The 27,717-nt window shown below is 35.5% G+C and overlaps 1 protein-coding gene across 1 annotated transcript in view; it reads right to left on the bottom strand.

Annotated features, from left to right (window-relative positions):
- Positions 1–27,717, bottom strand: part of LOC111155452 (peroxidasin like) — a 446,194-nt gene that overhangs the window by 94,124 nt on the left and 324,353 nt on the right. The window contains exons 11-12 of the mRNA XM_022515616.1: positions 24,308–24,424; positions 21,824–21,982 (exon numbers count right to left, since the gene is read on the bottom strand). Of these exons, the coding sequence (XP_022371324.1) occupies positions 21,824–21,982; positions 24,308–24,424 (276 nt within the window). The remainder of the gene's footprint in view (positions 1–21,823; positions 21,983–24,307; positions 24,425–27,717) is intronic.

Here is a 27,717-nt window from a genome sequence, read left to right as displayed (position 1 = left end):
TTAGATTTTATTTTTTAAATATTATATTTATTTATTTGAGAGAGAAAGTAAAGAGAGAGATAGAGAGAGAGATCATGAGCAGGGGGGAAGAGTAGAGGGAGATGTTGACTCCCTACTGAACAGGGAGCCTGATGTGAGACTCAATCCCACAACCTTGGAGCATGACCTGAGCCATAGGCAAGATGCTTAACTGACTGAGCCACCAAGGCACCCCCAGACAAATGAGATATTAAACCAAAGACTGTACAAAGAGACAAGAAAGGACATTATACCATAGTTAAAGGGTCTATCCAACAAGAAGATCTAACAATTGCAAATATTTATGCCCCTAACATGTGAGCAACCAAGTATATAAACCAATTAATAATTTAAATTAAAGAAACACATTGATAATAATATAATAATAGTAGGGGACTTTAATACTCCACTCACAGCAATGGACAGATCATCTAAGCAAAAGATCAACAAGGAAACAAGGGTTTTGAATGACACACTGGACAAAATGGACTTCACAGATATATTCAGAAATTCCATTATAGCAACAGAATACATATTCTTCTTGAGTGCACATTAACATTCTCCAGAATACACATACTGGGTCACAAATCAGATCTCAACCAGTACCAAAGATTGGGATTATTCCATGCACATTTCAGACCACAGTGCTTTGAAATTTGAAATGAATCACAAGAGGAAATTTGGAAGGAACACAAATACATGGAAGTTAAAGATGAATGGATCAACTAGGAAATTAAAGAAGATCTTAAAAAGAGTTCATGGAAACAAATGAAAATGAAAACACAACTGTTCAAAACCTTTGGGATACAACAAAGCCAGTTCTATGAGGGAAGTGTATAGCAATATAAGTCTTAATCAAGAAACCTAAGTCTCAAAACACAACCTAACCTTACACCTAAAGGAGTTGGAGAAAGAGCAGCAAATAAAGCCAAATGCTGCAGGAGAAGAGAATTAATAAAGATTAGAGCAGAAGTCAATGAAATAGAAACCAAAGGAACAGTGGAACAGTTCAACAAAACTAGGAGCTGGTTCTTTGAAAGAATTAATAAGATTGATAGAACCCTGGCCAGACTTAGCAAAAAGAAAAAGAGGAAGGACCCAAATAAATAAAATCTTGGATGAAAGAGGAGTGATCACAACCAACAACAAAGCAATACAAACATTTATGAAAACATATTATGAACAACAATGTGCCAACCAATTAAGCAATCTGGAAGAAATGGATGCATTCCCAGAGACTTATAAACTACCAAAGCTGAAACAGGAAGAAATAGAAATCCTGGACAGACCCAATCTGGACTGCAAGCTCGTGCAGCCACTCTGGAAAACAGTATGAATGTTCCTCAAAAAGTTGAAAATAGAGGCACCTGTGTGGGTCAGTTGGTTAATCAACTGCCTTTGGCTCAGGTCATGATCCCAAGGTCCTGGGATCAAGCCCTTCATTGGGCTCCTTATTCAGTGGGGAGCCTGCTTCTCCCTCTCCCTCTGCTGCTCTGCCTGCTTGTGCTCTCTTGCTCTCTCTGTCTAATAAACAGATAAAATCTTTAAAAAATAAAGCAAAAAATAGAGCTACCCTATGACCCAGCAATTGCACTATTGGGTATTTATCCTAAAAGATACAAATGTAATGATCCAAAGGGGCATGTGCACCTGAATGTTTATAGCAGCAATGTCCACAATAGCCAAACTATGGAAAGAGACTAGATGTCCATCAACAGATGAATGGATAAAGAAGAAGTGATAGATTATAGATATATATACATATATATGTACATATATAATGTGTGTATATATATATATATATATATATATATATATATATATATAAAACACAGCCATAAAAAAACAAAATCTTGCCATTTACAATGATGTGGGTGGAACTAGAGGATATTATGCTAAACAAAATAAGAAAGACAATTATCATATAATCTCACTGATATGAGGAATTTGAGAAACGAGACAGAGGATCATAGGGGAAGGGAGGGAAAAATGAAACAAGATGAAACCAGAGAGGGAGACAAACCAAAAGAGACTCTTAATCTCAGGAAACAAACTGAGGGTTGTTGGAAGGGAGGAAGATGGGAGTGATCGGGTGGTTGGATGATGGACATTGGGGAGGGTATGTGCTATGGTGAGAAAAAAATAAATTAAATAAAAAATTAAAAAATAAATGTCTATGCCATCCAGAGCAATCTATACATTCAACGCAGTGCCTGTCAAAATATGATCAACATTTTTCACAGAACTGGAACAAATAATCCTAAAATTTTTATGGAACAGAAAAGACCCTGAATAACCAAAGGAATGTTGAAAAAGAACAAAAACTAATGGCATCACAATTCTGGACTTCAAGCTCTATTACAAAGCTGTAATTATCAAGAAAGTATAACCAAATTGTCCATCCAACAAGAAGATCTAACAATTGTAAATATTTATGCCCCAAACATGTAAACAGCCAAGTATATAAACCAAAAACAGACACAGATCAATGGAACAGAATAGAGAACCCAGAAATGGACCCTCAACTCCATGGTCTACAAAGCAGGGAAGACTATCCATGGAAAAAAGCCTCTTCAACAAAACATGTTGGGAATATTGGACAGCCACATGCAGAAGGATGAAACTGGACCATTTCTTTACACCATACACAAAATAAACTCAAAATGGATGAAAAACCTAAATGTGAGATAGAAATCCATCAAAATCCTTGAGAAGAACACAGGAAGCAATCTCTGTCACCTTGGCCCCAACAACTTCTTGCTATACACGTCTTCAAAGGCAAAGGAAACAAAAGCAAAAAATGAACTATTGGAACCTCATGAAGATAAATCTTTTACACAGCAAAGGAAACAGTTGACAAAACCAAAAGATGACCTACAGAATGGGAAAAGATATTCACAAATGTCTTATCAGATAAAGGGCTAGTATTCAAAATCTGTAAAGAACTCATCAAACTCAACACCCAAAGAACAAATAACCCAGTCAAGAAATGGACAAAAGACATGAACAGATATTTCTCCAAAGAAGACATACAAATAGTCAATAGACACATGAAAAAATGCTCCACCTCACTCAACATCAGGGAAATACATATCAAAACCACAATAAGAGATAATCTCCACCAGTCAGAATGGCTAAAATTAGAAAATCCACAAACAACACATGTTGGAGAGGATGCAGAGAAGGGGGAACCTTCTTATACTGCTGGTGGGAATGCACGCTTGTATGGCCACTCTGGAAAACAGTATGGAGGTTCCTGAAAAAGTTGAAAGTAGAGCTACCCTATGACCCAGCAATTGCACTACTAGGTATTTATAACAAAGATACAAATGTACTAATTCAAAGGGGCACCTGCACTCCAATGTTTATAGTAGCAATGTCCACAGTAGCCAAACTATGGAAAAAGCCCAAATGTCCATCAACAGATGAATGGATAAAGAAGATATAGAATATGTGTGTGTGTGTGTGTGTGTGTGTGTGTGAGTGTGTGTGTGTGTGTGTACACACAATGAAATACTACTCAGCCACCAAAAAATGCAATTTTGCCATTTGCAATGATATGGATTGAACTAGAGGGTATTATGCTAAGTAAAATAAGTCAAATGGAGAAAGACATTTTTCAAATGATTTCAATTATATGTGGAATTTAAGGAACATAACAGAGGATAATATGGGAAGGAAGGGAATAATAAAACAAGATGAAATCAGAGAGGGAGACAAAGTGTAAGAGACTCTTAATTATAGTAAACAACTGAGGTTTGCTGGAGGAGAGAGGTGGAGGGATGGGGTAACGGGGTGATGGGCATTAAAGAGGGCATTTGATGTAATGAGCACTGAGTGTTATATACAACTGATGAGTCATTCAACTCTACCTCAAAAACTAATAATACACTAAGCTAATTAGATGAATTTAAATTAAATTAAATTTAATTGTAAAAGAAAATGAACATAGACAAAAACCTACAATAATCATTTACTTAATGGTGAAAGAGTAATTGTTTTCCTGTTTTCCCCCTGAGGTATGGAACAAGGCTAGGATGTCTACTTTCAGAACTCTGATTTAACATAGTGCTGGAAGTTCTAGCCAGTATCATATGGCAGGAAAAGGACATAGAAGAAATATGAATCAGCGAAAAAGAAATAAAACTGTTCCCATTTGCAGATGACATCAGTGTCTATTCAGATAATTCTAGAAATCTACCAAACACTTCAAAGTGAGCTCAGCAAGATTGTAGGATACAAGATAAATGTAAAAAAACAATAGTATTATATATTCAAGCAGTGAACATATGAACACAAAAGTTTAAAAAAGAATACCTCTTACAATTTTTCAAGAACATTAAAATATTTATGTAAATATAACAAAACATGCATGGTACTTGTATGCTGTAAACTACAAAATGTTGATGTAAGAAATCAAAGGTGATATATATAAATGAAGAGACACATCATATCCATGAATTGGAAGTCTCAAGATAGTAAAGATGTCATTTCTCCAAGAATTGATACCAGGTTATTGCAATTCTTATCAAAATCCCAGAAATATTTTTTTTGTGATATAGACAAGATCATTCTAAAATTTATATGGACATGCAAAGGAACTGAAATAGCTAAACAATTTTCAAAAAGAAGAATAAAGTGAGAAGAAACAACCTACTAGATTTTAAGACTGATTATATAACTATAGTAATTAACACCGTGTGATATTGGCATAGAGAACTACATCAATAGAACAAAGAACCCAATAATATAATCATACAAATATGCCCAACTGATTCTGACAAAGGTGCAAAGCAATTCAATGGAGGCCTTTTCAACAAATGGTGTTGGTCTACTGGGTACCCACAGCCAAAAAAAAAAAAAAAAAAAAAAAAAAATGAGGCACAAACTAAGTCTCACAGTTCATACAAAAATTACTTGAAATGGACAACAAACAAACTTAAGTATAAAATGTAAAACTATAAAACTTAAAAAAAAAATAGGAGAAAATCTTTGGAACATAGGACCAGGCAAAGAATTCTTAGCTCTTGTATTGAAAATATAATCCAAAGAAAAAAATGATAAACTGGATTCCATCATATCTAAAAATTTTTGTGTTGTGAAGACCATGTGGAGAGGATGCAATGACAAGTTTCAGACTAAGAGAAGATATTTATAAACCACACAGACAACAGAGGATTAGTGTCTAGAATATACACAGAAGCCCTGGAATTCAACAATAAAAGACCAAACAATTCAAATAGAAAATGGACAGAAGACATGACATTGCACTGAAAAGGATATACAGAAGATAAATATGCCTGTGAAAAGATGCTCAACATCACTAGTCATGAAGGAAATGCAAATTAAAACCACTATAAGGTATCACTACACAACTGTCAGAATGGCTAGAATAAAAAATAGTGACAACACAAATCACAAGGCAGAGAAACTGGATCTCTCATGTATCACTGGTGGGAAATGTAAAATGGCAGAACCACTCTGGAAAAGAATTTAGGAATTTCCTTAACAATTTAAAGATGACACTACCATTCAATCCAGCAATTGCACTTTTGGGCATTAATCCCAGAGAAAAGCCAAACCTACTCTCACACAAAAGCCTATACATGAATGTTTATAGCACCTTTACTAGTACTACCAAAAATTAAAACCCAGATATCCTTCAATAAGTGAATGATTAAACAAGCTGTGGTCTATGTGTCATACTACTCAGCAGTAAAAAGAATAACTGACAAATGATTTGATAATAAAAGAATTGATAACACATAAAATCTAGATGAATCTCCAAATAATTATGCTGGATGAAAAACACAGTCCCAAAAGTTTATATACTATATGATTCTATTTATATAACATTCTTGAGACAACGGAATTATAGAAATAGAGAACAGTAGTTCCCAGGGTTTTACTAGGTGGAGTCTTCAGGTTGGTAATGAGTCTGGATCTCTTTGTGTTATTGCTTATAACTAAATGTGAATCTACAATTATTTCAAAATAAAAACTTGAAAATAAATCAACTATGTGGACATGTAAGGGAATAATACACACCAAACCCATGTTAGTGGCAAATAGGTTGGAGTTGAGAACAGATGGAAAAGAAGAAGAACAAACAATCTTTAAGTATATTTGTAATGTTTATTTCCTCATTTGAGTAGTGGGCATAAGGGCTTTCCATCATATCTTTTTTGATGGCTTTTTGTATGACTGAAATAAAAACATACAATAACATCAAAAATTTATTACAAAGTTGAAAATGTTCTGCTCTTGAAGTGAGAACTGTATTTTGTTATATTCAAATCTTCCATTGTATTTGGGTTTGCTAAAACTAAGGCTTATAGATTCCTGACAATGCATAGTGGACATCTCATGAGGACTAGTGACTAGGCAGTGACCTTCGTCATTCACCTGAAGGATCTTTAACTAACACTTCGTGTCATGGCCTTCATTATCTGATGTTCTCTATCTCTAACCTTGTTCACCTCCTGTCTTAATAACTACTCATTACCACCACTTACATGCCATCACTTTTAGTCTTTTGAAAATATCTAATACTACATCCTACAGAAAAAATCCTCTCTCTCCTGCTCCATCATCTCCTCATTTTGACGCTATCTAGATTCCTAGAAACTTTCCTCTTTCCTCCTGTTGATGGCCCCCTGTCTAGTGTCATTCTCCCCTTTTCAGTTAGGATCCAAAGTTTCATCATCTCTACCTCTTTCCTTCCTAAACTCTCAACTCCTTTACCCCATTGTCTCTCTGTTCAACACACTGGCACTGTGTTCTTCATGCTTCTCCTTCAAAAATATCTGGAGTGATCCTGTGTCCTGGTTTATCAGAGACAAATTTTCTTTGTTGCTTCAGATCCTATTTAACAACAATGAAAAAAAAAAAAACATCTCTCAGCACACTCTTCTCCCACAAAATGTCAGCATTTTCTACACCAGAGGAAAAAACCAAAAAACCAAAAAACCAAAACAAAAAGCAAGCCCAAAACAAACCCTCAGACTATTAATCCATTGACTTCCTACACTCCTCTTTCATAGAGGTACTTCCCTATACAACCATTCTTAACTGCCCTTTTCTCATCTGAAGTGAAGAAATGCCTCTTACCTTCTCTTTAAGGCAAATTGCTTCATTGAATTTTACAAATCCCATCCCATCTTGCCATCTGAGAAACCTTGAACCACCTTTACTCACTCCCATCTTTCTGCCTTCTTCCCTTCAGAAAACACCTCAGAATAATAGGCTCTTCCCCTTATTTGCCCATATCCCTACCCCATCTTCAGTGTCACCTTCTTACTGTTTGCCTTCACAAAGAAATGTCTTGGAAAAAATAGTTTCTGCATATCTCCCTCCCTGCCCCTTTGCACTGAAGCTTATTTCCTTTGATTTCATGAGAATTGTTCTTTGGGTCCTTAAATTTAGAATCTTAAAAAAAATCAGTCTTCATTGAAGGTACCTGTTTGTAGCTTTGATCCATTAAATCACTCTTTCCTTCTGGATATAATTCTTAGCTCTTGGGATTCTTTCTCCTCTGAGTTTCTGTGTCATACTGGGCACTTGTTATAGTACAATTTACAGCTTTTCTTTCTTCTGAATTATAAGGAATTTCCACCCTTGGCTCTCCTTTCTTCTCACTCAACACACCCCCTTGGTTCTAAATGACTTCATTCATAGCCATTGACTATATAACTTAGCTTTGTGCTCATAAACCAACCATCTTGGTCCTAACAAGCATATTAAATACAACTTTTTCCAAACTGTACTCATTATCTCTCCCCATTTGCTAATTTACCTGTCCTTTTTAGCTATTGAACTAGAAATTTCTTCATATATTACAAATAATAAAAAAAAACTTGTCAGTTATGTATGGTGCAAATATCTTTTGATTCTTTTTTTTTAAGTGAATGGAAGATACAAACTGTAATGTAGATGACTTTATCAATCTTTTTCTTATACAATAATTTTTATATTTTGGTTTAAAAATCCTTCTGTACTACTATCATAAAAATCTCATTTTTATTCATAAATATTTAAATATTTGTTTCTTAATATTAAAGTTATTTCTTAACCTGGAATTTATTTTCGAGTATAGGTAAAGTGAAGATTCATTTTATGGTTTCCCTGTGACCAGTTGCCTATCACTATTTATTGAGGACATCTACGTTCTGTAGATGAACAGTGCCACGACTGTAATTAATATTGTCTTTCCATAGATCCATAGATCAATTTGTCAATCCCTATGTCAATAAAACAATATGTTAATTATGATAGATTGATAACATCTTCCTATTAGATTATCCTAGTCATTCTTAAATCTTCGCTTGTTTATATACAGTTTTAATCAACATTTCATTTTCTACCAAAAACCCTTCCAGGATTTCCACCAGAATTGCGCTGACCTACAAATCAATATTGGAAGGACTAACATCTTTACAGAAGGATTCGTCTCTCAATTTCTTCCAACAGCATTTTGTTCCTACAAGTTCTTGAATATCTTTGGTTAGATTTATTTGTTTGTTTTAGATTTCATTTTATTCTGGTAAGAACACTTACCATATATCTACCTTCTTAAAAAATTATTAGTTACAAATCAAAGTTATACATTTTCACTTAAGCAAGATGAAGAAGTTCTGCAGATATTCAGTACATTATCATATGTACAATCAACAAAATATATTGTTAGATTTATTTTTAAATAATTTATACTTTCTTGCTATTTTAAGAAGAATTATTTTAAAAATAAAATTAGGTATTCTATTTGTTGCTGACATGTAGAAAGAAAAATATTTTTACTTATTAATGTTAACTAATAATCTTGCCAAATTCATTATTTCTGATAGTATATTTTAAATGTTTCTGAATTATGTGAGGAAATTCTATTATGTATAAATAATAAAATTATATGCATTCTTTCTAAATTCATAACTTTTGTTTCCATTTCTTTTCTTTTTACACAGGCTAGGACCTTCCATTATAAGTGTTGAGTAAATGCAGTCTTCTTTCTTCTCCCAAAGGAAATATTTCTAACATTTTATCTTGAAAAACACCATTTTCAAAAATGTTATCCAAATTATTTACAGAAAGTTTTTTAAGATCATTGCTAAGATCTTAAATAGATGAATAGATGAAAATTTTAATAATGAATAGATGAAAAAATTAATCAAATGTTTTGTCTACCTCTATTAAAATAATATTAATCCATTAATCTATTAATGTCATTGAATTCAGTAGGTCAATACTTTCTATAGGGATTATTTTGAATTTTTTTTTTATAATATTCTTTATTAGATAAAGTTGGGAACTATTCCCTGTTCTAGTCTCTGTCATAGTTTGTATAAGACTGAATTGACCTTAGACATTTAGAGAATTTGCCCATGAAATAACTGCCAGATTTTTTATTCTTTACTTATCTTTTATTTAAATAATTTCTAACACCATCTTTTTCACCTTTTTGATTGAAACTTATTACCATACTTTTTTTTTTTAACCATACTTTTTTTTTTATTTTTTGCTACCTATCCCTGATATTTTGCCAGGTATACAGAATATTATACTACTTTAATCAAATAATAACTCTCTTAACTGGTATTGCAATGTTAGGTAGCATTTAATTATGTGATTTTTATTCAGTGCCACATCATAGTAATTATTATTATTAATATTTGATACAGAAAATATTTTAATATTTCCTACATGTTCAGCAGTTTCTTTGTTTACCTTTGCATTTTATTTTGAATATCAGTCATTCTTTCAAGATCTTTCTTTTCCTTAGGAATTTCCTTTAGAAATTTCCTTAAAGTACTATTATAGTTGACAAACATTCTGTTTACTGAAAATACCTTTATGAAGCCCTTGTTCTTGAAAGACCAATAGTTATACAACACCATATTTACTGTTATTTTTCTTGAGACACTTTGAAGGTTTTTTTAAGATTTTATTTGAGTTGATAGAGAGAGAGCAAGAGCAGGGGGAGGAGCAGGGAGAACCAAACTCCCCACTGATCAGGGAGCCAAATGAGATACTTGATCCCAGCACCCTGGGATCAGGATCTGAGCCAAAGGCAGACATTTAACTGACGGAGCCACCCGTATACCCCAAGACAGTTTGAAGTTTTGATTCCAACATATTGTGGCTTCCATTGCTCCTGATATGAAATCTATTGTTAATTCAATCGATATAGGTGATTTGCCTTTCCTCTCTAACCAATAATACCACTGATGTGAACTACCCATTGAGTGAAGAAATCATATCACCAGAGAGTATGGAATAACCAACTTTGAGAAGAAAGAACTGGCTAAAAGGCCACAAGCTGGAACTCCTTCTCCCATAGCAGGGAAATGAGCAGTAGGGGAACCTCAATATGACTTCTGAATAAAATGCATATAATGCTAGAGAACTAGCCATGCAGAGGTCCCTGATGACCAGAAAAGACCTCATAGCAACAAAAAGAGAGGGTCACCTTGCCATTGGCTTCCCATTAGTGAACCTGTCCTTTCCTCTCCATTCCTTCAGGGCCATCACTAAGCAGGAAGAATTGAAAGATTAAAAAGAAGAAAGTATACCCCCCAAAAAAGAAAACAAACAAACAAAACAAAACAAAAAAAAAAACTAAACCTTGCCCTTTCCCAGTCCCTGCACTCACATGCACACCCCAATCTACTAGAGTCATCTGCCCCAGCCTGCACTGAGAGAAGGCCAGGAAAAGAACTACGTCTACATTGTGAGACTTAAATATTGAAAAGAGATGGAGCCTTGTGGTTTGGGAGCATAAGTGTGGCATTTCCAGTTTTTATCAAAAAAGTGGTCCAACAGCAACAAGGAGGATAAAAATCAGAAACATACTGCTATTGTTGCTTATAAATCTACCAGCTTCATTTTCAGCAACATTAGGGAAGCACTAAAGCTGACTCCACCAAAAAAAGGTGGAAGGAGGGCTACCTAAAGCAGAGAAGATCAAGTAGAGATGTGTGTGGAAGAGGATATGACACGATCTCAAGAAGGACCAGGCACATACACTTCCTGACTAGAAAGACATCTCCAGAACAAAATCTGCATCATAGGCACATAGTGCTATTTTTTATATGTCTACACAGTTAGTTCCAAAGGTTTTAGATAATTATCTTTTCTTCACTCAAAGAAAACGCCATCTTTTTCATACATGACATTCCCATATGAAAAGGAATCAATTTGTAGATTATATATTTTGTCATAATGTACTATCTGGGTAGTTTTAATTTATGTAGCTTTATTATGTATTTTATAATTTAGTATGATGAGTCCTCCTTAATTATGGTTCCTTTTCAGAATTTTCCCGGTAATTCTTTCTTTTGTCTCTTGGCTAATTGTAATGATTTGTCTCTCCAAATCTATATTAAGTGATAATAATGACAGCAGTAATCTTTTCTTTAGAGAAAATATTTATGGTATTTCTCTATTACGCAGGATTCTGGTTAATGATTTCAATAAAGCAAGAGTAATTTATAATAAATCCTAAAATTTCATTAAAATATATAAAAGGAAAACTATCTTATATATCTGACTATGCAAAAAGTCCAGGATGTAAATCTATTTTATCATGTTGAAGAGATGTTTGTTCAAACCTATGTTAACTGGGAGTTTCTAATGAGAATAAATGTTGAATTTTATCAAATGTCTTTTTAGCATCTATAGAAAGAATCCTGATTTTTCTTCTGAAATTTATTAATATGATAAATTATATTAATAGCTTTCCTATTATTACACTCTCTTTGGCTTTCTTGAATAAAAACCACTTAATTATGGACTAATATTTTTTCATGTGCTACTTGTTTTTGATTTATAATTACATTTATTTATTTAAACTATTAGATATTTTGCATAGATGTGCAAGATGTTTTTCCTTTATATATTTAAAGAACTAGGATTTTTTTTTAATAAACATATAATATATTTTTATCCCCAGGGGTACAGGTCTGTGAATCGCCAGGTTTACACACTTCACAGCACTCACCATAGCACATACCCTCCCCAATGTCCATAACCCCACCCACTCAACACCCCTCACACCATCAACCGTCAGTTTGTTTTGTGAGATTAAGAGTCACTTATGGTTTGTCTCCCTCCCAATCCCATCTTGTTTCATTTACTCTTCTCCTAACGCCTTAACCCCCCATGTTGAATCTCCTCTCCCTCATATCAGGGAGATCATATGATAGTTGTCTTTCTCCGATTGACATATTTCGCTAAGCATGATACCCTCTAATTCCATCCACGTCCTCGCAAATGGGAAGATTTCATTTCTTTTGATGGCTGCATAGTATTCCATTGTGTATATATACCACATCTTCTTTATCTATTTATCTGTTGATGGACAACTAGGTTCTTTCCATAGTTTGACTATTGTAGACATTGCTGCTATAAACATTCGGGTGCACCTGCCCCTTCGGATCACTACATTTGTATCTTGAGGGTAAATACCCAGTAGTGCAATCGCTGGGTCATAGGGTAGTTCTATTTTCAACACTTTGAGGAACCTCCATGCTGTATTCCAGAGTGGTTGCACCAGCTTGCATTCCCACAGACAGTGTAGGAGGGTTCCCCTTTCTCCGCATCCTCGCCAGCATCTGTCATTTCCTGACTTGTTAATTTTAGCCATTCTGACTGGTGTGAGGTGGTATCTCATTGTGGTTTTGATTTGTATTTCCCTGATGCCAAGTGATATGGAGCACTTTTTCATGTGTCTGTTGGGTATCTGGATGTCTTCTTTGCAGAAATGTCTGTTCATGTCTTCTGCCCATTTCTTGATTGGATTATTTGTTCTTTGGGTGTTGAGTATGCTAAGTTCTTTATAGATTTTGGACACTAGCCCTTTATCTGATATGTCATTTGCAAATATCTTCTCCCATTCTGTCAGTTGTCTTTTGGTTTTGTTAACTGTTTCCTTTGCTGTGCAAAAGCTTTTGATCTTGATAAAATCCCAATAGTTCATTTTTGCCCTTGCTTCCCTTGCCTTTGGCGATGTTCCTAGGAAAATGTTGCTGTGGCTGAGGTCGAAGAGGTTGCTGCCTGTGTTCTCCTCAAGGATTTTGATGGATTCCTTTCTCACATTGAGGTCCTTCATCCATTTGGAGTCTATTTTCATGTGTGGTGTAAGAAAATGGTCCAATTTCATTTTTCTTCATGTGGCTGTCCAATTTTCCCAACACCATTTATTGAAGAGGCTGTCTTTTTTCCATTGGACATTCTTTCCTGCTTTGTCGAAGATTAGTTGACCATAGAGTTGAGGGTCTATTTCTGGGCTCTCTGTTCTGTTCCATTGATCTATGTGTCTGTTTTTGTGCCAGTACCATACTGTCTTGATGATGACAGCTTTGTAATAGAGCTTGAAGTCCGGAATTGTGATGCCACCAACTTTGGCTTTCTTTTTCAATATTTCTTTAGCTATTCAAGGTCTTTTCATGTTCCATATAAATTTTAGGATTATTTGTTCCATTTCTTTGAAAAAAATGGATGGTACTTTGATAGGAATTGCATTAAATGTGTAGATTGCTTTAGGTAGCATAGACATTTTCACAATATTTATTCTTCCAATCCAGGAGCATGGAACATTTTTCCATTTCTTTGTGTCTTCCTCAATTTCTTTCATGAGTACTTTATAGTTTTCTGTGTATAGATTCTTAGCCTCTTTGGTTAGGTTTATTCCTAGGTATCTTATAGTTTTGGGTGCAATTGGAAATGGGATTGACTCCTTAATTTCTCTTTCTTCTGTCTTGTTGTTGGTGTAGAGAAATGCAACTGATTTCTGTGCATTGATTTTATATCCTGACACTTTACTGAATTCCTGTACAAGTTCTAGCAGTTATGGAGTGGAGTCCTTTGGGTTTTTCACATATAGTATCATATCATCTGTGAAGAGTGATAGTTTGACTTCTTCTTTGCCGATTTGGATGCCTTTAATTTCCTTTTGTTGTCTGATTGCTGAGGCTAGGACTTCTAGTACTATGTTGAATAGCAGTGGTGATAATGGACATCCCTGCCATGTTCCTGACCTTAGCGGAAAAGCTTTCAGTTTTTCTCTATTGAGAATGATATTTGTGGTGGGTTTTTCATAGATGGCTTTGATAATATTGAGGTATGTGCCCTCTATCCCTACACTTTGAAGAGTTTTGATCAGGAGAGGATGTTGTACTTTGTCAAATGCTTTTTCAGCATCTATGGAGAGCATCATATGGTTCTTGTTCTTTCTTTTATTAATGTGTTGTATCACATTGATTGATTTGCGGATGTTGAACCAACCTTGCAGCCCTGGAATAAATTCCACTTGGTCGTGGGGAATAATCCTTTTAATGTACTGTTGAATCCTATTGGCTAGTATTTTGGTGAGAATTTTTGCATCTGTGTTCATCAAGGATATTGGTCTGTAGTTCTCTTTTTTGATGGGATCCTTGTCTGGTTTTGGGATCAAGGTGATGGTGGCCTCCTACAATGAGTTTGGAAGTTTTCCTTCCATTTCTATTTTTGGGAACAGTTTCAGGAGAATAGGAATTAGTTCTTCTTTAAATATTTAGTAGAATTCCCCCGGGAAGCCGTCTGGCCCTGGGCTTTTGTTTTTTTTGGAGATTTTTGATGACTGTTTCAATCTCCTTACTGGTTATGGGTCTATTCAGGCTTTCTATTTCTTCCTGGTTCAGTTGTGGTAGTTTATATGTCTCTAGGAATGCATCCATTTCTTCCAGACTGTCAAACTTGTTGGCGTAGAGTTACTCATAGTATGTTCTTATAATTGTCTGTATTTCTTTGGTGTTCGTTGTGATCTCTCCTCTTTCATTCATGATTTTATTTATTTGGGTCCTTTCTCTTTTCTTTTTGATAAGTCTGGCCAGGGGTTTATCGATCTTATTAATTCTTTCAAAGAACCAGCTCCTAGTTTCGTTGATTTGTTCTATTGTTTTTTTGGTTTCTATTTCATTGATTTCTGCTCTGATCTTTATGATTTCTCTTCTCCTGCTGGGTTTAGGGTTTCTTTCTTGTTCTTTCTCCAGCTCCTTTAGGTGTAGGGTTAGGTTGTGTACCTGAGACCTTTCTTGTTTCTTGAGAAAGGCTTGTACCGCTATTTATTTTCCTCTCAGGCCTGCCTTTGCTGTGTCCCACAGATTTTGAACCGTTGTGTTTTCATTATCATTTGTTTCCATGAATTTTTTCAATTCTTCTTTAATTTCCTGGTTGACCCATTCATTCTTTAGAAGGATGCTGTTTAGTCTCCATGTATTTGTGTTCTCTCCAAATTTCCTGTTGTGATTGAGTTCTAGCTTCAGAGCATTGTGGTGTGAAAATATGCAGGGAATGATCCCAATCTTTTGATACCGGTTGAGACTTGATTTAGGATGTGATCTATTCTGGAAAATGTTCCATGTGCACTAGAGAAGAATGTGTATTCTGTTGCTTTGGGATGAAATGTTCTGAATATATCTGTGATGTCCATCTGGTCCAGTGTGTCAGTTAAGGCCTTGATTTCCTTGTTGATCTTTTACTTGGATGATCTGTCCATTTCAGTGAGGGGAGTGTTAAATTCCCCTACTATTATTGTATTGCTGTTGATGTGTTTCTTTGATTCTGTTATTAATCGGTTTATATAGTTGGCTGCTCCCACGTTAGGGGCATAGATCTTTAAAATTGTTAGATCTTCTTGTTGGACAGATCCTTTGAGTATGATATAGTGTCCTTCCTCATCTCTTATTATAGTCTTTGGCTTAAAATCTAATTGATCTGATATAAGGATTGCCACTCCTGCTTTCTTCTGATGTCCATTAGCATGGTAAATTCTTTTCCACCCCCTCACTTTAAATCTGGAGGTGTCTTCGGGTTTAAAATGAGTTTCTTGTAGGCAACATATAGATGGGTTTTGTTTTTTTATCCATTCTGATACCCTGTGTCTTTTGATTGGGCCATTTAGCCCATTAACATTCAGGCTAACTATTGAGAGTTTTGAATTTAGTGCCATTGTATTGCCTGTAAGGTGACTGTTATTGTATATTGCCTCTGTTCCTTTCTGATCTATTACTTTTAGGCTCTCTCTTTGCTTAGAGGACCCCGTTCAATATTTCCTGTAGAGCTGGTTTGGTGTTTGCAAATTCTTTCAGTTTTTGTTTGTCCTGGAAGCTTTTGATCTCTCCTTCTATTTTCAATGATAGCCTAGCTGGATATAGTATTCTTGGCTGCATGTTTTTCTCGTTTAGTGCTCTGAATATATCATGCCAGCTCTTTCTGGCCTGCCAGGTCTCTGTGGATAAGTCTGCTGCCAATCTAATATTTTTACCATTGTATGTTACTGACTTCTTTTCCCGGGCTGCTTTCAGGATTTTCTCTTTGCCACTAAGACTTGTAAATTTTACTATTAGGTGACGGGGTGTGGACCTATTCTTATTGATTTTGAGGGGGGCTCTCTGAAAACTCCTGGATTTTGATGTTTGTTCCCTTTGCCATATTGGGGAAATTCTCTCCAATAATTCTCTCCAATATACCTTCTGCTCCCCTCTCTCTTTCTGCTTCTTCTGGAATCCCAATTATTCTAATGTTGTGTCGTCCTATGGTGTCACTTATCTCTCGAATTCTCCCCTCATGGTCCAGTAGCTGTTTGTCCCTCTTTTGCTCAGCTTCTTTATTCTCTGTCATTTGGTCTTCTATATCGCTAATTCTTTCTTCTGCCTCATTTATCCTAGCAGTGAGCCTCCATTCTTGATTGCACCTCATTAATAGCTTTTTTTTTTTATTTCAGCTTTGTTAGATTTTAGTTCTTTTATTTCTCCAGAAAGGGCTTTTATATCTCCCGAGAGGGTTTCTCTAATATCTTCCATGCCTTTTTCGAGCCCGGCTAGAACCTTGAGAATCATCATTCTGAACTCTGGATCTGACATATTACCAACGTCTGTATTGATTAGGTCCCTAGCCTTTGGTACTGCCTCTTGTTCTTTTTTTTGTGGTGAATTTTTCCGCCTAGTCATTTTGTCCAGATAAGAGTATATGAAGGAGCAAGTAAAATACTAAAAGGGTGGCAACAACCCCAGGAAAATATGCTTTAACCAAATCAGAAGAGATTCCAAATCGTGAGGGGGGAGAAAGGGGATAAAAAGAGGTTCAGAAAGAAAAAAAAAAATTAAAAAAAGAAAACGAATAAAGAAAAAATATAAAAAAGAAAAAATATATATATATTAGATAAACTAGTTAAAAAACGTTAAAAAAGAAAAGGGTAAAAGTTAAAAAAAATTGGCAGAAGAAGATAAAAATAAATTGAAAAAGAAAAAAAATTAAATTAACTGCAAGGCTAAAAAATCATGGGGAGAAAGCCGTGAGCTCCGTGCTTTGCTTTCTCCTCTAGAATTCTGCTGCTCTCCTTGGTTTTGAAACTGCACTCCTTGGTAGGTGAACTTAGTCCTGCCTGGATTTCTTGTTGATCTTCTGGGGGAGGGGCCTGTTGTAGTGATTCTCAAGTGTCTTTGCCCCAGGCGGAATCGCACCACCCTTACCAGGGCCTGGGCTGAGTAATCAGCTTGGGTTTGCTTTTGGGAGCTTTTGTTCCCTGAGCACTTTCTGTAGAGTTCCGGAGGACAGGAATGAAGATGGCGGCCTCCCAGTCTTCGGCCAGGAGGAGCTGAGAGCCCGGGGCCCCACTCCTCAGTGTGCCCTCAGAGAACAGCGCCCAATTACTCCCGTCACCCTGGCCTCTGGCTGCGCTCCGAGCTGACCAAGCCTGCAACCGGTTCAAGGTAACCCCAAGCTGAGAGCTCATTCCTCGGCTCAGTCTCTGTAGCTGGCTTTCCTGTTCTAATACCTGTGAGCTCTGCGACACTCAGACACCCCCGATCCTTCTATGACCCTGCGGGACCTGAGGCCACGCTGACCCCGCGTGGGCTTCACTCCGGTTAAGCCTCTGGAGCGATGTCCCTCAGCGGAACAGACTTTTAAAAGTCCTGATTTTGTGCTCCGTTGCTCCACCACTTGCCGGGACCCGGCCTCTCCCCCCACGGTCTATCTGCCCGTCGCTTTGGATTCACTTCTCCACCAGTCCTACCTTTCAGAAAGTGGTTGATTTTCTGTTTCTAGAATTGCTGTTCTTCTTCTCTTCAATCTCCCATTGGATTTCTAGGTGTTTGCAATCTTTAGATAAGCTATCTAGCTGATCTCCTGCTACCTGAAGTAGTCTCAGCCTGCTACTTCTCTGCCATCTTGACTCCTCCTCCTTAGGTTTTTTTATCAAGCTTAGATTTGTTTTACTAAAAATATTCTTAGTGTGTTTATTATTTTCTAATTCCTGAAACAACATGAATAGCATCAGAATTTTTGTTATTTATAGATGTGATGCTTTTCCTTGGGATACCACATGGCCACATGCTCTTAGTGGAGAGAGCTCTTTCACAAATTTAATATTCAGAATAATTATCAGTCTATTCAGCTATGCTAGAGAGTAACAGCCAGCTATCTGTACTCCTGTGTTCTTCAGTAACTTTTTTCTCCCTTACTATTTTCTGTTTATATTTCTATCTCTTCTGAAGTTTGTTTTAATTAAATATGTTTCTATAAAATTACTAGCTTCATCCAATGTTTGTATATATATTTGCATATGCTTGAGCAAAATATTAGAGGAAAAAATAAAATTATTGCATAGCTAATAAAAGTTAGAATCATCTCTGGAGTGAATATACATTGTTCATAACACAGCAAAGGACATAAAGGGTAGACATGAGAAAGGCAAGTAAAATGAGGTGGCAACAAAGAGTTTAAAGAGATTAAAAAGAAAATTAAAGATCTAGAAATCAGGCAAAGAAGATCCAACAAATGATATTACTCAAACACATTAACTTCAGGAGCACTACACTTAAAAATTATTGAGAAGCTCCAAGAACTTTTATTTATGTTGATTATATGTATCTATGTTCACTATATTAGAAATTAAATCTGAGAACTTTAAATTTTACCTATTCAAAAATTACAGCTATAAACTCATACAATTTTCAAATAAATAATACAATTTTATGAGCATTAATTAATTTTCCAAAAATAAAAGTAGTGAGTGGAGTAGCATATTGTTCTACACTTTTGCAAATCCCAATAATTGCATAACTGCTTTTCAGTTCAATCTCTTGCTATTGGTCATTTTAGTTGAAGTATATGAATAAAAAATGGCCTCACAAAGATAAGTATTCGCAAAATGTAGGGATATTTTAAAAGTTTTTCCAGGTAATTGTGAAAAATCTTTGATACTACATCAAAATTTGACAACTGATAGCTTCTTTTGCCAATTTCTTTCATGACACATCTACCAGAGAGTCAAGATTTAATAAAAGTAGTATTTTCCCCATTTTATCAGTAACATTGTAAACAAAATTACTTTTTTTTTCCCACACTACAAGGGAATAATATATGAATTACTAGTACAATTTGGTGCCACTGCTTTGATTCATGCTAAGGTTCAGCACCTTTATCCACCATTATCTTGGTACCATCAAGGCAAATGTCAACCTAGTAGAAAAGGCAAACAAGATCTTGATATTATTATGAGATTGTTTTAACCCAAAAACCCCATGAAAAGTTCTTGTACACTTCAGTACACACAAAATTTGGCCTGCAAAATATTGTCAGGGGTGCTAGTAAAAAATATTGTTAATAATTTCAGAGATAAAATGGTTCCACCTGTTATATGTTTACTTGAATTCATTAACTCCTCCATTCCCCCAGTCATAGATGTTCAGGTCACCTAGTATATCACTCAGCTATATAATAGAGTTAATGGTTTATTTTTAGAGTTTCTTCACCTCAACATTTGCCTGTTCATTTTGGGCTGATTACTATCTTACATAATATATCTGGCCAACAAATGGAAAGTTCCATGGCCTATAGTCAAGGTATGATATATTCTAACTCAACCAACAATCCCAACTATTTCTTCCCTATGGCCCTCTTCCCCACTCCATTCACATAGTTCATGTTCAACATGTAGGGCTCTATGTTTGCTAAAATAACTTATTTGTTTCCACATTTGTGCTTATTGCTAATAATATTTTAACTATGGATATTTGATAAATTTATCAAATTCCTCCACATTTGTCAACTATCAGATTGAATGGCACATTCTAATACTAATTTCAACAGTAGCATCTTATAAAGCCTACAGAGTGGAGGAAAGGAACCCTCCTTGGGGAAGAGGCATGCTTCTAAATTGAGATCTAGAGGGTCAGTGGGGGACACTGGTGTAAAGATGTAACAATGGAGCAAAAAGAGGACAAAACTAAGACCATTAACTTCAGCATCATCATGCTATATTTTATTTGGCTACAATATGTTGGTTTAATATGCCCTCCTTTTTAAAAAAGTATTAATGTAGGGGTGCCTGGGTGGTGCAGTCAGTTGAATATCTGACTCTTGGTTTGGGCTCAGGTCATGATTTCAGGGTTGTGAAATCAAGCCCCAAGTCAGGCTCCATGCCCAGTGTAGAGTCTGCTTGAGTTTCTCTCTCTCCCTCTGCACCACACCCCAGCATTCTCTCTCTCCCACTCTCTCTGCCACTTTCAAATGAATAAATAAATCTTAAAAAAAAGATATTAATGAAAAAACCTCCTGATTTTTAAATTAGTTGAATTAGTTGAAAACTAATTCAAAAGCAATTTTAAACATTCTGCAGAGCAGATTTCAGCCTTTCCTTTTAGAAAGAATGACCCAAAGATATGGGTTTTCCAAGAGCATGACAGTTCCCTTTAACTTTCAAGTTTTTTTCAAATCTTGCCATGCATTTCAGCTGCTACTTGACTACTTTCCCTCTTCATAGAACCTTAACTTGATCAAGTAAATAAATAATAACAAGCACTTGATATGTTAAAAGTATAGTGAGAAAAGAATCAATACTGGATTGTACATAGATATTAGTTCAGTGTAATCTTATGTCTATGTCTCAGCATCACTGAATATTTCAAAATTACTAGTATTTCTTTTTACATTTATATTGCTACATCTGGCTGATCTTTGTCTCTATATTTTATATGCTCTTATCTAAATATGTGTTACTGATGAATTTAGATCTACTACATCAAAATAAATTGCAGCAAATTTATGGAGAAATCTAGGAAATTATCTTTAAATGCAAAACAATCCTAAAAATTCAGTTTAGGCATTATATATATATATATATATATATATATATATATATATATATAACATAAACCAGTAACTAAGAAGAAATTTCAAGAGTACCTAATAACAACCATTTTTCATCCTTACATTGGAACTTTCTTTAAAAATTTAAACCTTGAGTTTTCTTTCTTTCTTTTTTTTTTCTTTTTTTTACATGTCAGTTAATGATATATTATGGACAAATAACCCAACCTCATACCAGAATATTACTATTTATGATAAACCAAAGTACTGTATTTCATGATGAGTGTGGAGAAAAGTGTCTGCAGTATATTCCCAATAACCCTCAGCATAAAAGATATATCAATATAAGACCAAAATTCAAGTGATCAGGTGTGAGAAATTTATCTTTCTGTGAACTAGTCTCTGCAGGTAAGGCTAATTAACTAGTTCTGAAAAAAATGTAAGAAAACACAAAATGATATTTTTTGGAAGAAAACATGATATTAATAATTAACATTAATAGAAATAAAATCCTCAAGTTGAAAAAAAAAGACTTATTGGAAGAGAGTTATAAAATTTGCAATTTCTTAGATCCTATAAAATAAAAAACTAAGTAAGTAATAAAGTCACCCAGGGAGGTGTGAAAGACACATAAAGAGGCACTCTTCAATTGTGTAAATCCAATCACAGCACACATTACCTTTGGGTTTTACAGTTAGCTGGAGAGATGCTTTTTTCACTCCCAACGGACTCACTGCCTGACATTCATATTGGCCTTGGTCATGATGTGCTGCATGCTCAATTCTCAAAGTTCCAGAGGAGAGAACTGTATGTAGACTTTCCTGAGAGAGTTGCCCTCCTGCACAGAGGGAAACAAAATATTTTGTATGGCACTGTTTATGGCTCAAAGAGCTGACAGCTATTACTGTGTGATCTTCAAGTGTTTGGTAAAGGTTGGGGTCTCTCTGGAAGTCCTCTGTGTCACAATACTGGGAACCCCCCATAACACCGCATCTGGAAACCGGGGGACCCAGCTTGACCAGCCCCCAAGCAGGAGAACTGGTCAGCTCCCTTAATGAATTCCTGCACCTTCATATTTGCTCCCTCAATTTTATTTTCCACAGTTAGAATGCAAATTCAAAACTAACCTTATTCCAGCATTACCCTTGTGTATGGTGCCTTCCTATTACTCTTAGAACAAGCTATAAAATGCCTAAGGGAGAATGCGAGGCATTGCACAGGCTAACCAACCACACACCTACTTCTATAGCCTCATGGCCCCACTCTTTACTTAATGGAGTGCAAACAAGGCAAAATTTGGAGAACAAAAGAATTGTTTTTGCATTTTTTTATTTTTAAATAACAGTTTTTATTCCTAGATTACTCCCCAGAGTGATTACTAAATATGATTTTCAAATATCTTTATAATATTTGTTTGTCACATGTATGTGATATTTGTAATATAAAAACATTATGGAATTACAATATTTAAGGTGCTGAGACAGAATCTTGGGAATGGTGGTTTTTGTGACACTCAGGTTGTAATCATCACTCACAGTCACAACCACCCAGCCAACATTGCACTTTATCACCTCTGAGTTTACACTGAGTTTACACTCCTTGTGGCCATTAACAAGTTAATGGATTGTCATTCTCAACTATTTCAGTGACAATATTTGTCAAATGTAAATAGCTTACCTTTATTGTTAATAAATAAAATATAAAAAATGGATAACTAAAAATAAATAATAAATTTTAAAAATCTATTTACCTTTGTAAACAGTTAACTTTTATTGACTTTCTACACAAAGGAGCCAAATACACTTTTAAATGTTTATGAGTATAAATACACCCAAAATAATCCCCACAATCACCCAGTGTTGTAGGCAATATCAACACTCCCAGAATATAGATAAAGCAACTCTGGTAAAACCACAGTTAACTTACTTGCCCAAGGTCATGCAACTAGTAAATGAAGGAGGGAAATGTGAATCTTGGCTTTCCAGCTTCAAAGTTCACCTCCTACCCACTCTACTTTTATAAAGATGAGATCACAAATTTTAGCCAAAAGAAGTTTACAAATGTTGATGTGTTTAGAATTTAACCTAGTTACCTGAACTAATAAAAAAGTTAACAATTCCAAGACCAGAGAAGTCTTAGTGGAGCATTCATCTCAGAGTATAGACCCTACTCTCTAACACCGCAAGGATCACTAGAAGTTCCTGGCCCCTTGGATCAACACCGCACACCCCTTCCCAACACTTTAAAGATAGCAGCTCTCTAGACACCTGGATGGCTCATTTGGTTATGCCAGCGACTCTTGGTTTTGGGTCAGGTCATGATCTCATAAGTTGGTGAGATCCAACCCATATAGGGCTCCATGCTCAGCAGGGAATCTGCTTGAAGATTCTCTCTCTCTATCCCTCCCCCAACTCATGCTCTCTCACGTGCTTTCTCTTTCAAGTAAATAAATAAATCTTTTTTAAAAAGCATTTTTTAAAATTTTTTTTAATATTTTATTTATTTATTTGAGAGAGAGAGAGCACACAAGTGGGTGGAAGGGCAGAGAAAGAAATAGACTCCCCACTGGCAGGGAGCCTGAGGTGGGCATTGATCCCAGGCCTGGGATCTTGACCTGAGCCTAAAGCAGATGTTTAACCTACTGAGCTACCCAAGCACCACCCTCTGCCACCAAAAAGCATTCTTTAAAGAGAAGAAAAAAAAAAGGGCGGGGGGGACAGTAGCTCTCTTTTATCCATTTAACATGCTAGAGTTTTCTTACGGTTGGTTTCACTGCACTTACAATTTCACTTTGTACTAAAAGAGAATTCTGCCACTTTAAAAAATACTTAAAACCACTAACTGTCCAATAATTTTATTTTAAAAATCAAGAAACTGAACAAACTAGTGGTTGCCAGAAAGGAGGTACATGAGAGAATGAGTAAATTAAAAAAAAAAAAAATCAGGAAACTGAGTCCCAGAGAGATTATATGAGGAAAGCTATATATTCAAATGTTGAAACTTAACATATACCTGAAATTATGATGTCATATTTAATTCAAACATGTGTGATGTTTTCATGTCCATGATATAACTATGATAATTAGTTTAAGTTGTTTTTTCTCCTCCCTTAACAAGGAAGGTATTTATCTCTTTCCACAATTACTTGCCCATATGCTAATACCTGCTTTGGTCCAGGCAATTATTGGAGGTGGGTTGCCTTCAGCTTCACAGAGAAATTCGACAGTGTGTCCTTCTAGCACCACTTGATCCTTGGGGATTACTGTGAATTGTGGAGGAGCTAAAGAGAATGAAAATTTATATCAAAATTAAAAATTATTCTGTAAATTAATAGTAAAGGAAAAAAGAAAATATGTTTAAATATGTTCCTTAATTATAATTTATTTCCAATTATTTACATGAAAACTATTAAGAATGTACAATTGCTTGTGTATGTTTGTGTCTGCTTGCAAAGAAACCAAAAATATACATTTCTGGTTTGCAAAGCAGAAAAGCAATAGTTAGTAAGAAAGAACAATTTCTAAATCTTATGGACTCTGCTTCATATATTATCTACTAACTGCATTAGACATATATAAGACTAAAAATTGTATTTGAACCATTAACAAAATTGTTTCCTCCAAGCTTTCATACATGATAAAATTGCAACCAATTGCTCTCATTAATTTCAGGAAAAAATGTTTCCTGTAATACGTGCTATTGTACCTTTTAAAAATTCACATTTAAGTCAAAATTTCAAGACTTCCAAACCTTCAGATCTTTTACAATTAATTTGTTTAAATAGTAAATAGCTAATAGATGCATATACAGTTATGCAGTCTATTCATGACTCTTTTATTAATATGAAAAAGAAATCTGTATGACCGTTTAAGGGCATGATGATCTCCAATGATAGCTGTAAGGTTTTATAGGTGAGATAAACATGACACCAGGCAAGGTAGGCACAAGGCAAGATTTATTAAAGGCACTCTCCAGCAAAGTTTCAGGGCTCAGGAGAAGGGGAGCCAGGAAAGTCGCGCTGGGAGGAGGTGGGCACCCTCAGGCGAGGTTCCACGACTCTGGAAAGTGGAGTTGGGGAAGTCGCACTGGGAGGGAGTCGGCAGGGGTCTTTTATCAGGCCAAGGCAGGGCATGGGCTCACATCCATATATGATAGGGTATTTGGTGATCAGAGGGTATGGGGTGGGGGGTCCTGATACTCCTGTTTCCTGCATAGGTATCGGGTTACCTATGGAGACGTGACCTGGGCATACATCCTTTTGGTGGGAGAGTCAAGGGTTGAGGAAGTGGGGGAGCGAGCTGGAAGATGGCGGCCCTGGTGGTCATTTCTATTGTTCCTCCTGCATTCCCGGAGCCACCGATCCAATAATAATAGCAATGTGTTGACATTTTCCAAACAACTTTCTGAGATGACCTGACCTCTTCTCCTTGCTTAGATCTCTGTACTTATCTCCTCATTCCTCTTCCTCACTGTCTGGATTTACAAGAATCATGATAAAATAAATAGTATTTGGCAAACTGTATTTGTTTCAGCTTTCATATTGTGTTTACATAATAAAGACTTTTTAAAGTCCTCAATTCTAAAAAGGTACTAGGCTAAAAAAATGGTAAAAGTTAAATTATGAGATCATAAAATTTATGAAAGTCCTCAGGAATACCTGCAAGATATTTGTACTAGAGTCTTAGAAAAGTCAAGGTGAAAATAGCCCACAGATCGGCAGGCTCAGGCTCCATGTTCCATAGATGAAGAAATTAGGGCTGAAGGTGGTTGAAATGAATAATTCTTAGAGACACAATGAGAATTTGGGCCACTCAATGTTCTTTCCAGAACATTGCATGAACTTTTTAAATTGCTAGGAATAACTTGAAGTGAGCAAAAATATTTCTACATTAAAAAATGGATTCATGACACAGTAGAAAAGCTATAAAGCAAAAGTAGGTAGTAGTTACGGCAAGTCATTTAGTGAAGGCACAAGTTTGGGGCAATTTGACTAGAACTTTTTAATAGTAACTAAAACTCACACCTAGCCACATCTGGCATTGTTATATTTCATATGCAGTATTGTTATATTTTACATGTTCTCATAAAAAGTGATATTTTTAATCCAAGACTATATCCAACCAAAAACTATGAAAGACATTTTACATTTGTTCCTAGCAGTAAAATGGTCAATTTGCTAGATCAGTGAAGAAATTTTAATACAATGGGAAGAAAACCCAGAAGATCTAAATATCACAAAGGCAGGTAGTGTAAGCTAGAGGAATTCAAGAGGAATAATGAGTTGACATTTCTGGGCCTATCACTTAACAATGGTGGCCATCAAGCCTACCTCTAATACTAACACACCACATGCTTAGATGAAGCGTTTTGCCATTTTATTAAAATCCACCCTTCTGGTGGCTTTTACAAAACTCATGACTGTGATGCCTCATACAAAAAAGGATTTTTATTTACATTGTTGGTAACTATGGGCCCTTTCATCTAAGTGCCCCATACTGTGATTCACACCTTTCATTGAAACTGTTTCTTTTTCATTTTATCATTTGTTCAGCTGGTTGAGGAAAGGAAATTAATTTGTGGACAGTTGTGTTCTTGGCTTAAATGGACATTAAAGGAACTAAAGAAAATTGATGGAACATCTGTTAAGATGACACAGAAAAGGTACATCTTAAAATATTTAGTCTATGCATTAGGCAAATAAAAGGAGCCTCTTTTATAAATGTATCAAATGATTAATGGACCATTTCAAGACCAATTAAAAATCGCAACACATAGACCTACAAGTAACCCAACTATACAGTTGCAAGGGACAAAAGATAAGCAGATGGCAATTTCAGTACAAACTGCCTGGTAAAAAGAAATCGTTAGTGTATTGTGGTATAAGATATGAACAGCACCATAAATGTCAGAGTTTGGTCAGACTTGAACTGATACAGATGAAAAAATAGAAGAAGTAAAAGCTAAACACAAGAAGCTGAGACACAAAAGATTAGAATGGTATGAAATAAAGGAGCCTGTCAGAGTGAAATTAGGCATTATGCTTCTAAACACCAAATACTAACATTATAAAAAACTGCAAGCAAAAAACACCCCAAATGCTATTTCTTTGTAAGCATTTTTCAATCTTGACACATGGAAAGTCTAAAAACAATACTTGGGTCTTTTAAAAGTAATTTCCCCCAGGAGTTATTGAAGACATCAAGAAAAAAATTTCATTTCTATACTTTTTTAGCATATAAAAAATGTTTTTCATGGTATTAACATTTCTAGGGGAAACAATTTTTTTCCTCAGATGTATGAATAGAAACAATGAATTATTGATCTATTGCTACTTAAAGAGTTGATGTTAAGCAAAAGCAATTTGGAAAACATTTACTGAATGATGAAAATCCAGGATGGATGAAGTACTGTGACTTCCAGTGGGCCAATTCTTCTGCTCCCCAGAAGCCAACACTCAGCCCCAAAGTCTCCCCAACTCCATGTTTCAAAAGTGTTTCCGTGGAGCCCCTGGGTGGCTCAGTTGTTTAAGCATGTGCCTTCAGCTCAGGTCATGATCCCAGGGTCTTGAGATGG

This window comes from Enhydra lutris, unplaced genomic scaffold, assembly GCF_002288905.1.
Source record: "Enhydra lutris kenyoni isolate GAN:26980312 unplaced genomic scaffold, ASM228890v2 scaffoldscaffold41, whole genome shotgun sequence".
NCBI lineage: Eukaryota > Metazoa > Chordata > Mammalia > Carnivora > Mustelidae > Enhydra > Enhydra lutris.
The sequence above is the reverse complement of the archived record's forward strand: the minus strand, read 5'-3'. Positions and strand labels throughout refer to the sequence as shown.